This window comes from Buceros rhinoceros, unplaced genomic scaffold (genome assembly GCF_000710305.1).
Source record: "Buceros rhinoceros silvestris isolate BGI_N320 unplaced genomic scaffold, ASM71030v1 scaffold22903, whole genome shotgun sequence".
NCBI classification, from domain to species: Eukaryota; Metazoa; Chordata; class Aves; order Bucerotiformes; family Bucerotidae; genus Buceros; species Buceros rhinoceros.
This window is the reverse complement of record NW_010402123.1, coordinates 3,816-16,348: the sequence shown is the minus strand read 5'-3', so window position 1 is coordinate 16,348 and position 12,533 is coordinate 3,816. Positions and strand designations below refer to the sequence as shown.

Genomic DNA, 12,533 nt, shown 5'->3' with positions numbered 1-12,533 from the left:
CTCCAGGGTAATCCTCTTCACTGGACTTCACTGAAGCTCCCTGGAAATTGTTTAAAGAGCCTTAAAAATGCAGCTGCTGGGTTGAGAAACTCGGCTGCCCTTCTGAAAGGGAACTGCATGGCTCGGTCCAGTAACTCCCATTTTAAACTGTGGCTTTGAGTGCAGCCGGCCGGGTAGAACATCCCCCCTCCATTTCCCGTGAGAGCTGAGGGAGAGGTGGCCCTCGGAAGCGTCAGCAGTGTTGGTGTCACCAGTGCTGTGCTGTGTCTCGGTGGTGTGGGCAGCGCAGGTCAGTGTCTCCAGGAGCAGCCTGCCTCGCGGTGGCTCTCAGGCTGCTGGCAGAGGAGTTAAACACCAGCACTGACATTTCATTCTCTAGCAGCCATGGGTATTCCTTGCTCTGTTTCTGAAGAAGTGGGTGAGCTTTCTGTGTGCCATCTCTCAAGTCATCCTGATATTAATCATGGTAAACCATCGCTATTCCATCATTAGCTGACACTTAAGGATCCCACGAAGAAGTACTAAACCCCACGAGTAATGCTTGTAGCTCAATGCTTATAGCCCCAAGACCGTGCCCCTTGGGCTGGGGTTCATGGGGTGCACTGCTCGAGCTCTCCAGTGCCTTGAAGAGCACTGCTGGTTTGTGTGTAAACTCCTTTGATGAACGGAATTAATCTTATAAGATGTAAAGTTTTTTTTCAAACTAGTAGATCCTGTGTGTTTCTGGAATTTCGAACAGTGTTCCTCACCGAGGCCTGGTTGTTCTTTTTCAGCGATCAGAGAAGATGGCATGCCGGGAGGCAGAAACAAAAGCATCGGGCCTGTCCAGGTGAGCATGGCCGACCGTTTCTCCATGGTTCTCTCCAGCTTCTGCTCTCTTGGCCTTGGCACACAGCTCCTTTCGTGGGTGGTGGCAGCAGCTCGGTGTGGGATGGGGACGGCGTCCGTTTGACTGACCCTTTCTCAGCCCTGCCTGTGCCTTCTGCTGGCGTAGAGGGCTTTGACTCTCCACAAGACCTAGAAATACATCATGAGCTGTAGACTCGTAAATAAAGCCTGGTGCTTGCTTGTCCCTGAGGGGACATGGGGCAGTCCCAGGGTGCCTGTGTGAATACACGGGCGGTCTCCAGCCATTACGGAGCTCTGTCCTTTGTGAGCTATGCAAGGACATCCGTCCCTCGGCAGCTCCCGGTCAATCTCACGGCTGCCTGCTGCAATTCCGTCAGTTGTTGCGAGCAGGGCACCCAGTAAATGTCTCGCTGATTGATGGCGCAGCTTGTCAGGAGATGTCTTTTAAAGCGCGAGGTAATTCAGCACAACAGCTTGTACTGCTCGCGTGAGAAATGATGGCCATTTCCAGCTCGCCTCTAGAAAAGGGGTCTTTTAAAAGTTTACAATTTATTTTAATAAAATAGAAATAACACTGAAAGCATTTTCTGTGACTCTGAGTGCCTGCGGAGAGACTACTCACCCAGTCCAAAACCAAACCGTGAGAAGCCAAGCAGACGCTCTGCCTGCTCAGTGAGGTCCTCTGTAGCGACTCGAGAAAAAGGCAAGAATTGGGCAGTGCGGCCGTGCGCGTGGTCAGCGTCAGACAGAGCCCGGCTCAAACTGGAAAAAAATCTGTTATTAATGATAGAGCGTTTTCTGCTGTTTGCTAACCACATGCTTATTAGTTACCGATTCTTAAAGCTTGGGTGGGTCTATTGAAGAAGAACAAACACTTAATTTCTGGCCAGGTAACAATTTTTACTGCAGCCTTGGTGGGTCCTTGCTCATCTGAGACTTGGTGAGGGGTCAGTGATGGGCCAGAGGTTATGCCATAAACTCCACCTCCTGGGGTGGGACTTTCGCTGTTGCCCTCTTCAGATTCCCCACCTGGGTCAGCTGCTGAGTGTTTCTGATGCTTTTGCAAGGTTGGAATAAGCTGTCTAAGCAATGTTTGGCTTATGCTCAATGTTCAATGCGATGTTCAGAGTTCGCTGCGCTTTCTGGCAGTGTCTTAGCTCCAGTACTTCCCATACTGTGTGACAGCCTCGCTAAGGGATGTGCACAGAATTAAACAAAAAGGTTCCAAAACTTTTATGTTGCATTTTCCCTGCTACTGATGCAGGATTTCTCCAGGAGCATGCCCAGCTCTTCTTGAAACTTTATGCTTCAGTAGTGAACAGTGACGCCCTGTAAATGTTTTCCTGGCTGATTTTGCTGTCACCTTGCCCCTCAAACCGGAGCCTACCCACCTTCCATTTGTCTTTACCTCTGCCGAGTCCTGAGTGATGTTCCCAATGAACTGGCCTCAGTTACCTCCAGGTTCCTCACTGTGTGGCAGTGGGTGGCTGATTCACGGCTCGTTGCTGTGTGTATTTGACATCATCTTTTCATGTGTCCATTCTTGTCTGCTGCGTTATCATCGCTTGAATTGTACTGCAGGCACTGGAGGTCACCACCATGAACTGTGAAAAATAGAATTTTTCACGTACCTTGTTCAGTGTAAAAGAAAGACGTGATATCTGCAGGAATGGCAAAGTGGTTCTCCTGGTGCAGGGTGGGTTTCAGCTCTGTTTCACGTGGCCACGTGGTCGGGGTGTTCATGTACCGAGGCTCTGCCTTGTTTCGGTTCTCACCTGAAGTATAACCATAACGGTCCTGTGTTTGACAGATATCAGAGGAAGAGATTGAGAGGATTATGTCTGGGCAAGAATTTGAGGGAGAGGCAAACATGTCATGGAGCAACAATGGAGACAGTGACCATAGTTCCCCTGGAAATGGAGTTTCTGAGAGCAACCAGCCTTCACCCGTTTCTACTCCATCTTCAAGGTGGGCATGACCCCTGGGAGAGTTTCTCATTACAGTGATATTGGCTGCGATACTTTGGGTCAATGTAGGAAAAATACACTGTGAGTGCATCTTTGTGTCAACGGAGCGTGCTGCGGAGTCTTCCACCTCTAACGGTGCTTTAAGAAAGACATCCACTGGAGTGAAAAGAATTGGACTGGAAGGTGAAGGGCTCGTGCGCAAATGGAAAAGAAAGCAGTGTTGAATTGAAATTGTATTTAAAATATTATTAATACTTTTTTCTGCTGCTCATGGGAAATTACTACCTTTCACTGCTTATTCTGCATAAGCTCTTTTTTCTGTGCCATGCTCAGATTTTGGAAATAAATTACTCCACGTAGGTTATAACTGACAGTGTCACATTAATGTCAGTTACTGGAGCCTGCCGAGGCAGCTGTTGATTGTAAACACGGTGAGAATCTCCAACTCACATTCCATCTGCTTTCAGTTCAGTCGTAAGCTAGAAGACATTTGTGTTCTCTGGCTGTGTAAATACCTAATTTACAGTCCTAAATTCTGGCCCCTTAAGGAAGCTGGGCTGGCGGTGCTTCATACGGTAGGGTTTCTGGTTTACCCTCTGGATGGCTCAGCAGCAGTTCCCAGATCTCCCTGACGTGGAACTCGTGCTGAGCCAGGCTCGTCGTGAGGCAAGGGTAAGGCTCTGCACACTCAGGTGTGTCCCGTGTAGGGTCTGAATGCAAAGGCGTTGTCCACTCTGTGTTCTTTCGCTGTACTTGTTAACATTTCTGATAGAGCTGGGTTCAACTTTTTAATGAATCAGGTGGAATTTTGGGGTATATTAAAAAGCTTTTCCTTTTCCAGCAGGTCTGTGGAGCTGAATGGATTCGCTGCACTCAGGGATCAGTATATCGGGACGCCGGTGTCCACGCACTATCAGTACCTCCCGCACCTTTTTAGCTATTCTGCTCACTCGGCTCTGATGCCCCCCCAGACGCGCAGCCTGGACCCCCAGTCACACAGTCTCATCAATCAGTTAGTGTCAGCGGAGGACCTGGAGCCTCTCGGCACACCGATGCTCATCGAGGACGGGTGAGTGCACAGCGTGGTGCGAGAGGCTGCCCAGAACTGCTGCCCAGCCCGTGCCTGGCCGTCCTTTGGGTACGTCTGTCCCCACCTGCACACACGGCTCCAGCTTGTGCTGCAGGGGCTGCTGACAGCGAGGGGGGCGGCTGGTGCGTGTGTTCACGGCCCCACGGGCCTGGGAAGCTTCGTCAGATGATTCATTCAGTGTTGCTAATTGTTTTATGTCTTCGTGTTAACTGTGCCTGCAGGTATAAAGTGACGCAGGCAGAGCTGTTTGCGTTGCTGTGTCGTCTGGCGGATGAATTGCTTTTCAGGCAGATTGCTTGGATCAAGAAGCTGCCATTTTTCTGCGAACTCTCCATCAAAGACTATACCTGCCTCCTCAGCTCTACATGGCAGGAGCTGATCCTGCTCTCCTCGCTGACTGTTTACAGCAAGCAGATCTTTGGTGACCTTGCAGATGTCACCTCCAAGTACTCTCCTTCTGATGACGAGCTGCACAGGTGAGACGTCGGGCTGAGCCGGCGGGTAAGGGAGTGAAGCTGGAGATGCAGGAGCCATTGGGAGGATGGTGGTCGGGTGCCCTGTGACTGACTAATGACCTCTCTTGGGATAGGTCACTTCACCTGCGGCCGTTTTCCAATTCTGTTTTTAAGGGAACGGTTGTTCCAGGCTTAGAAAGTTCCCCATGGTTAGTAAGTGTTGAATCACAACTTGCTTCTGCAGGGGAAGGTACATGGAGCTGTTCTGCTGAATTTCGCGGCAATGCTGGCATCCTCCAGCACAGCCCTACAAGCCACCCTTTTTATGGGGAGAGTAAAACTCACCAACACTTTGGATAACCCTGAGATATAGGATGGAAGGTCTCATTTAAAAACCCTTTGGGCCAGTGGAAAGTTTGTTCACAAAGCTGGTTGTCTGTATTATCAAAGTGTTCATTATTAATTGCTATTTCATTGTTTTCATTACATAAATTTAAAGATGTTGCAACTTAGGTCTGTTTTTCCATGGTACATGCTATCTGATGCTCTGAGGAACCCGCCTTTCATTTATCATCTTGGTCAGGGTGTTGTTTTTTGGTTTTGGTGTTTGTAGTCTTGGTGTCAGACAGATCCTCCTTTTGCAGTAGACTCACAATCTCACGATATTATGGCAGAATAGGTAGGATTTATGGAAACTGCTGCCCACCCTTCGTTCTTTGAGGTTGCTTTGTGTGTCTAATTTGTCAACCAGAGGGCCTGGCTGGCTGCGACCACTGCAGAGGCAAGTGGAGGGGCTGAGAGCTGGGCCCAGGTGTCTCATTTCCTGAGGCAGGTTCCTCCATGGTGCTGTTCTGCTGGGCCATTCATAGTGCATCTGGTGCTGCTGCTGCCAGGAGCAGTGAGGGTCATAGAAAACCACAATTACACTTGTCCTGCATTCAGCCAACCTTTTGTTCCTGCTGTCCTGGTCAGAGCTGCAGAAGAGAAGCGTTTGTTTCATTTTGGGTTTGTGATAAATACGAGCGAGAGGTAAGAAAACGGGACAAAGGAGAAATTCTCGCCCTGCAGAAACCGGCAAGTCAGAGCTGGTCGCCTCCAAACTCCTTCAGAGAAGATCTGTGCATGCGGATGAAAATACGTGTTCTTGGGAGCGCAGTGTTTCTGCAGTCTCTTCTGATTTAGCTTTTCAAGTATCATTAATTGTCGTTAGTAACGTGGGAAAACACTCACCAAAAAAGCCCTTTAGTGGGAAGTTGCCCAGACGAGGGGTCTCAGGACGCACCGCTCCCTCCCGGTTGTCTTTACAGTAGTTCAGCCATAGCTTGACTGTGCATGCGGCAGTGGGATAGTTCACGGATATCAGTCTCCCTGTCTGATGCACTCATGGAAAAACTGGTCCCTTTGGATCTGAGAGGGGCTGTCTGAGAGGTGACAACCCTTGGGTTTCATCGAAGAGCCCCTGTTTCTCCTGAGGGCTCTGGCATCTGTCAGTAACGATTGCAAACTGCCATTCATGAGACCTCACAGCCACTGAAGAAACCTCTCTGAGCTGTGATGGTCTGGCACTTTGGGGTTAATTTCTCTTCTTGTTTAGCAAACTGACGGGAGCAATGCTAGTGCTCAGCTGGGTGATGAGTGAAGGCATAGGATGAGCTCCCCAGCCCCTGTGTTTTAATCTCTTCTAACAACTGGCTAAATGTTCCATTTGCCTGCTAGATCAAATGTTTTCCTTTATTGTGCTGTTTTTCTCGAGATGAATATGAAATGAATAGATTGCTGACCTCCCCCAGCACTCCTGATAGCACTTCCCTTCCCCCTCCTCCCCAGCTGATCTTGATAACTCTCAGCCAGAAACTTGCCTGGTGTAAACTGCGAGGAAAAGTGTGTGGAGGAGTCAGTCCTCGAGAAGAAATAGGGCTGTGAAAAACAGAACAGCTTTGTTTGAAAGGGGGAGGAAAGTATGTGCAGGGAAGTAAGACAGTTCAACTGCAGGAATGAGAGAAGAGCTCTCCTGGATTTATGAAGTGATGAGTGGCTGGTAAAAATGTGCATGCTCTAAAAACAATTAAACCCAGCAGACGACTGAGTGGTCTTTGTGCTCATTAACTTCTTGAGCTTTGCAATCTTGCACCTGCAAGATTTTTAATGTCAACTCAAGAGCAGGAAAACTTGTACAACTTTAGATTAGCCGACAAGGCTTTCATCACTTACAATATTACTTTCTCGAAGAAGTGACCTGCAGTTCAGATAGCTTGTTTTCACTTCTCTGGGGTCAAACTCCACCATGCATTTTACAAATAACTTTGAAGTAAACAAACACACATGCCAAAATAAGGTATTATTCAGAGAAAAAGGTTCTATTTCTGTTCTATTCAAAGATGGCTTTCTGGCAGTGCTCTTATTCTTTGTGCTGTACAATGCCAGAGTGCAGCTGAAGCTTCCCCAAACACTTCTGCCACACTTCAGAGTGTTTTTGCAATATGAGGTTTCTTTGAACCCCGGGGTGTTGCTGTGAGATGTGTTCTGGGAGGCTGTGGGCACGTGTGGGATAGTCCCAGAGCATGCCTGTGGGCACTGACAGCCCTCTGCGCCCTCCGGCCCTGCTTCTGCCTGGTACTTACCCCATGGCTTTTTCGTGGTGCACACGTGGGGTGTCGCTCCTGCAGAAGAAGCCCGTCACCCCCTTCAGCAGGTAGATGTTGAAATGCGTCATTGAATTTAACGGTGCCAGCAGGCTTCAAGCAGTTTGGATGACAATTTTTTTAATTCTCTTGCAAGATGTTAAAGTCTCTTAAGGTGTTTTAACAAGCTTCTTGCCTTTGTGGTACGGAATGTGTTCTGTATGTGATGATGGGTGATCTCTATCTTCCAGATTCAGTGAAGAGGGGATGGAGGTGATGGAGCGGCTGATCTACCTCTTTCGCAAATTTAACCAGTTGAAGGTCAGCAACGAGGAGTACGCATGCATGAAAGCCATCAACTTCCTAAATCAAGGTGAGTCCACAAAGAGAAGGTATCGGCCCCACTGGAGAAATTCTCTGAAAGAAACAGTCTGAGCAGTGTTTGCTTCCCTGATGAGAAACAGGAGGAAGAGACTCGAGCTCTGAAACCAGCCTGTGCGTGTTTGCTGTCATGCAGACCATGCACCATCCAGAGTGAGGTACTGGGGTACCCCCGTGAGAAAACCCTGCAAGTGAATGAGTTCGTTTCTTAGGTGATTTTTATTGTCTTGAAATAAAGGCCCCAGGAGCAGTCAGTGTGTACAAAGGGTGCCCACACCACCGTACGAACAGAGGAGAGAGGAGGGGGAAACCCTTCTGGGTGAGGTTTGGGCGATGACTTACCAGATGCTGACAAACTTTCCATCAAAGACGGATCATCTAAAAGTGTTACTGCTATAGGTAACTTTAGGCAATTAATTAAATGAGACTTTAAAACCAGTTAACTCACATGACTTTTTCTGAAGTAAACGTTGGCTATTTCCATAACAACCTATCAAAGATTCCGCACTAGAAAAGGATTTGTTAATTTTTGTGCTTTAAAGGGTGAATTTGAGAAACAGTCTTCCCTTCTTTAGAGCTTTTCTGACTCTTTACAATATTAACCTTTGGAATATAAGTTCAGGTCAGCTGGCTGGCTTCCTGCCTTTTAGCTTCTACGCCTAGTGCTAGCTCTTCAAAGTGAAAATGCAGGGTTTATGTGCAGGCACTGCGTTCTGCCTGAGGCGGGACTGTGTCCTCCTGTTGATTCTCCAGTCTGGGCTCCTGCAGGACCTGCTGGTGTGGATGGGTTTTGTTCCTCAGTAGTGCTTGTCCTTGTCTTGTACAGTGTCTCGATCCACTGCTTGTGGATCCCCTTTCCCAGTCGTCTGTTGTGGCCCCACGTCTGTGGGGCCTCGCAGGACGTTTCTTTGTGTTGTAGATGAAGAAAGCCGAGAGGCAAACACTTACAGGATGGCGTTCAGCTGTAATTTTGGAAATAAATGTCCCCAAAGTCTTTTGTGCTGTGAAAGATAGTTGCAGTCTGTAAAAATGTGCTGCCTCCCCCGCTCATTTCCAGGAGATAGTGCTGACGCTTCAATCCGTGCCGGGCTGAGGTTCCGGTTTGCTTCCCTGGACAGTTTCCTGACACTGGATAATGCGCTTCTTGAGCTGTCTCCATTGTTTTCCAAAATGTATTTTCATTAACTTCCTGTCTTCTTTTATTTTTAGTTGAAGTTTGCAATTTTTTATGTGACATACCTGGGAATTATTTTTAAAAGTCAGCTTTTGGGCAGTAGATAAACGTCTCTTCCGTCAGATGTCTTACAGCACTGAGCCTGCACCGAGGGCCCGCAGCTTCCTCGCTGCACCGTGCCAGGTCCTTCCCAGGGCGCCGGCAGCGTGCCGATGCCGTTGATCACGCTGAGCAGTGGCAGTGGGCCCTCCTGCCAGTTCAATACTGTGGAAATGGCCATTTTTCCTTTGTGAATGTTGCCTGACATTGGCAAAGCTAAATTTAAAAATCAGGAGTTGACAAGTTTGTAAAGCTCATCTGACATAATTCATAAGCAGATGGGGAGAAATATGATGACTCGTATAGTAGAGTTGAGCGGTTTCCTTGGCCAAGGTGATGTAGCTAAAATCAACATGTTTCTGCTGAGAAAGTATTACACTGAATCTGCAGTGAGGACTAAACCTTGACACGGCCGCTTTACACCGGGCAGGCGGGGTTTAGCGTGGCTGGAGCTGTTATCTCCCAGGATATCCACTGAGCTCTGCAGATGAGCAGCTTAGGACATGAGCTGTCCTCATCCTGGTCTTTCGAGGGAGGACATGCTGTACCCAGACCCATGTGTAAAGGTACACCCGTGGTGCAGATGTGCCAGGAGGGGAGACAGGAGCTTCAGTATTTGCCAGCTGGGCACTTGAAGCCAGTCACTGAAGCGGGGACCAGGCTTAGAGTTTAGGCATCGGTTTGTCTTTCCTGAAGAAATAGCAGTGAGCTACGAGTCTGTTGCTCTTGTAGGATGTTTTGCTCGTGTTTTCGTGACTCTAGGAATATTTGCTTTCAGACATCAGGGGTCTGACTAACACGTCCCAACTGGAGCAGCTGAATAAGCGGTATTGGTACGTTTGCCAGGACTTCACCGAGTACAAGTACCCACACCAGCCAAACCGTTTTCCGGATTTAATGATGTGTTTGCCAGAGATACGATATATTGCAGGTAACTGTTTGAGCTCTCCTCCCGCTGGGATCATGTGCAAGTTACAAAATTTGCTTTAAAGAGAAAATTAATTTGTAACAGTGGAATTCTTGTTTGGTGGAGGATGTTTGAGTGGGACCTCTTCCCATCGAAACTTCTCCTCCACCTTTAAGCTCATATCCCGCCACCCCCAACTCACCCAGCTAGGCTGGGTCTTGGCACTTTGTCCCTGTGATGCTGGTGGACGCGGTGTTACATCCTCTCCCAAGTCCCCTGCTCCCAAGAAGACCTGCCTTGCTCTGACCTGCCGCCCTTTAAGTACTTGGGTCAGGTTCTCGTTTTATTTTCTTTCTTCAAACCCAACTTGGAGGGATTTTTTTCTCCTAAGGGTGTAATGCTTGCTCAAGTAGTTATCTCTTAAGAAGGAGAGAGGTCCCTGAAATGCCACTTGATTAAGGAGCAGGTGCTAAGTGAAGCGGGGGCAGTTCTGCAGCATAACCCCAGGCTTCAGCTCGTCGGGACCTCTGAAGTCTGCAGGTGACATTCAAATGCAGTTGTGTCACTAATGAGATGTACGAGGTCTGGTGTTAACTAAAACACTGTTTCTTCCTGGGTGTTGAGGCAAAGGGAGACACGTGTCTCCCTGTGTCAAGGCTCTGTGTGCTTCATCCTCCTCTGTTGTAACGAACTAGATAATAATCACAGAGTAGCTCTCGTAATTTTCTCATTGAGATCAACAAGGGAGTTGGAGGAGAGACGGGGTTTAGTCTTTCCCAGTTTCTATAAATACTGCTCCGTTGTGGAGAAATCATATTGCTCTGACTTTGCCCATTTATTTTGCTCTCGATTCAGTAAATAATAAATCCTGTTGTGTCCAAATGAATATCAAATGTCTAATGTAGCAGTAGGATGATTAACTGTTTCTCTGAGAGGTTCAAGGTAAAACCATCTCCAGCGCTGCTGGCTTAGGTGTCTCTGAAATCTGATTCAGGAGTGGCTGCTAATTCTGTTTTTTATTTTTCTTACCAGGAAAGATGGTGAATGTCCCCCTGGAGCAGCTGCCTCTCCTTTTTAAGGCCGTTCTACATTCCTGCAAGACGAGTGTGAGCAAAGAGTGAGCGCAGCTTGCCCGGCCGGTGCCTTACGCTGTGCCTCGGGCAGGGAGCTGGCTCACCCCGGGAGAGGGGCAAATGCGATCCAGGCAGGGGATGGGGCAGTGGGCGTCCCTGCCATCGTAGCAAGAATCTTTTTTTGTTTGTGTTTGTTTTTTTACTCTTTTTCCTATATATTTATTTCACGACAGAGTTGAATGTATGATCTTCAACACGATGCACATGGTTCTGTATGGATGCAGCAGATGCATTCTCCAGCGGTTTACAGAATGTGAAGATGTTTAATGTTACAGTGTTTGTTAGGGTTAGTTCTTTTGTATTTGGGGGCTGGGGACTGAAATGACTAAGACTACCTCAAGGAGAAGGTGCTGTTGCGCACTGCTCTTTCCGTGATTTGTATCCAGAAGCGTTTGTCGTAGAGAGCAAACAGCCTCACGCATTGACAGAGCTGTTAGTGCCCCAAAAGGACCATTTTGGAGAAGCGGGTGTTAGAGAAGTGCCAAGCTTTTTTTCTTTAAAGGTAATAATAATGTTAAAAAGGCAGGGAGTGGAGGAGAAGGAAAACTCTGCCTAGCTAGATGGTTTCTCTTCCCCTGGCAGGTTTCAGGTAGCTCCTGTGGTTTCCCTGAGTCCTGCCCCAGCAGGATCATAGGGACTCACTGCCCCAGCCCCCCCGGGAGCTGCAGTGGGCTCTGCCCCAGCCCCGGTCTGACCAGCTGGCCTCCGGCCATCGCTGCACACCTTTCCATCTGACTGGAACTGCGTTACTGCAGTTCGTAGCAGGCTCCTGGCATTACACAAAGACACTCTTGTGCTAGAGAACTGCAAGTAATTTCTCGTCACTTCCTTAACATCCATTTTAGTTTCACAAAAGCAGGAAAAACATCCTTAGAGAACAGAAAGGATTGCCCCTTCAGTGTGCTCCTCCAAGGTGGTGTCTGAGGAGGCTTCTGCACTGCAGGAGCTGATTTCTGGCAACAGTTAACCCTGTGGTTAAACGTGACCTGTGTAACAGGGTAAGGGACTTCAGTGTCCTCTGGCAACGCTTTCTCCGCTGGACTCGGGGAATGCAGGCTCCATAGTGACATCCTGCCAGGACGGTTCTGCTGCTCGTGGAACCCCTTCGTACCAGGGGAAATGGTATTAGTGCAGCTCTGGGTGAACTGCTCTGTCCTAGGTGTTGCAAGGCTTGGATTTTCCATCTCGCCACCTCCACACCGCTCCACTGCATTTGATGCACTCCACTGCTTCAACGACAACTGGTGAGCTGTTGGAGTAATTGCCGAGTGCTGGTGTTTATATAAACCTGGGTATTCTCACGACCATGCTCGTGGTGTTGGTGGTGGCGAGGTGGGATGAGATGCTCTTGTTCCCATCTCCTTTGTTAAGAATTAATGTTCGAAGACTCAGTTGCTGTCCTAGGCAGCCATGTCACCCTGCCTGGATTTCCTTCCCTGTGTCCTTAGATGTGAATCTGGTGTTTGTGGCAAACATCAACAAATGTTTGAATACTCTGTTAAGAATATTTTGGGAAACAACTTCTGTTTCGTTAGGGTAGGAGGGAGCAGTGCTGCCTTTGGTTCTGTCCTGATGAGGAGCTGTGTGGCACAAAGCAAGTGCTGCTCGGAGGTACCGATGATGTGCTGAGAGCAAAATGAATGTGATGGAGAAAAATCTCATTCACCAAAGTCGTCTTTCCTTCCCCTTCACCCGGCAGGTGCTGCCTCAGTTGCAGCCCAAGAGATGCTGTGAGTTGGCTTGGCACCTCTCTGGGTGGTCAGCAGCTGGGCCGTGTCCAGGCACTGACCGCTGCGTCAGAGCTCTGCTCGAGCCCCGCTGCTGGCTCCCACGGCGGCATCGCCGCCCGTGCAGGAC

General features: G+C 48.6%; 1 protein-coding gene across 1 annotated transcript; it reads left to right on the top strand.

Annotated features, from left to right (window-relative positions):
* Positions 1-773: 773 nt before the first annotated feature.
* On the top strand, positions 774-11,183 carry NR6A1 (nuclear receptor subfamily 6, group A, member 1; the record flags this gene model as incomplete). The annotated part of the gene is made up of 7 exons (XM_010132551.1): positions 774-829; positions 2,660-2,817; positions 3,661-3,885; positions 4,128-4,382; positions 7,234-7,355; positions 9,415-9,567; positions 10,576-11,183. Coding segments are annotated over 7 exons (1,058 nt in total), but the record flags the coding sequence as incomplete, so codon positions are not given.
* Between the last annotated feature and the right edge of the window lie 1,350 nt (positions 11,184-12,533).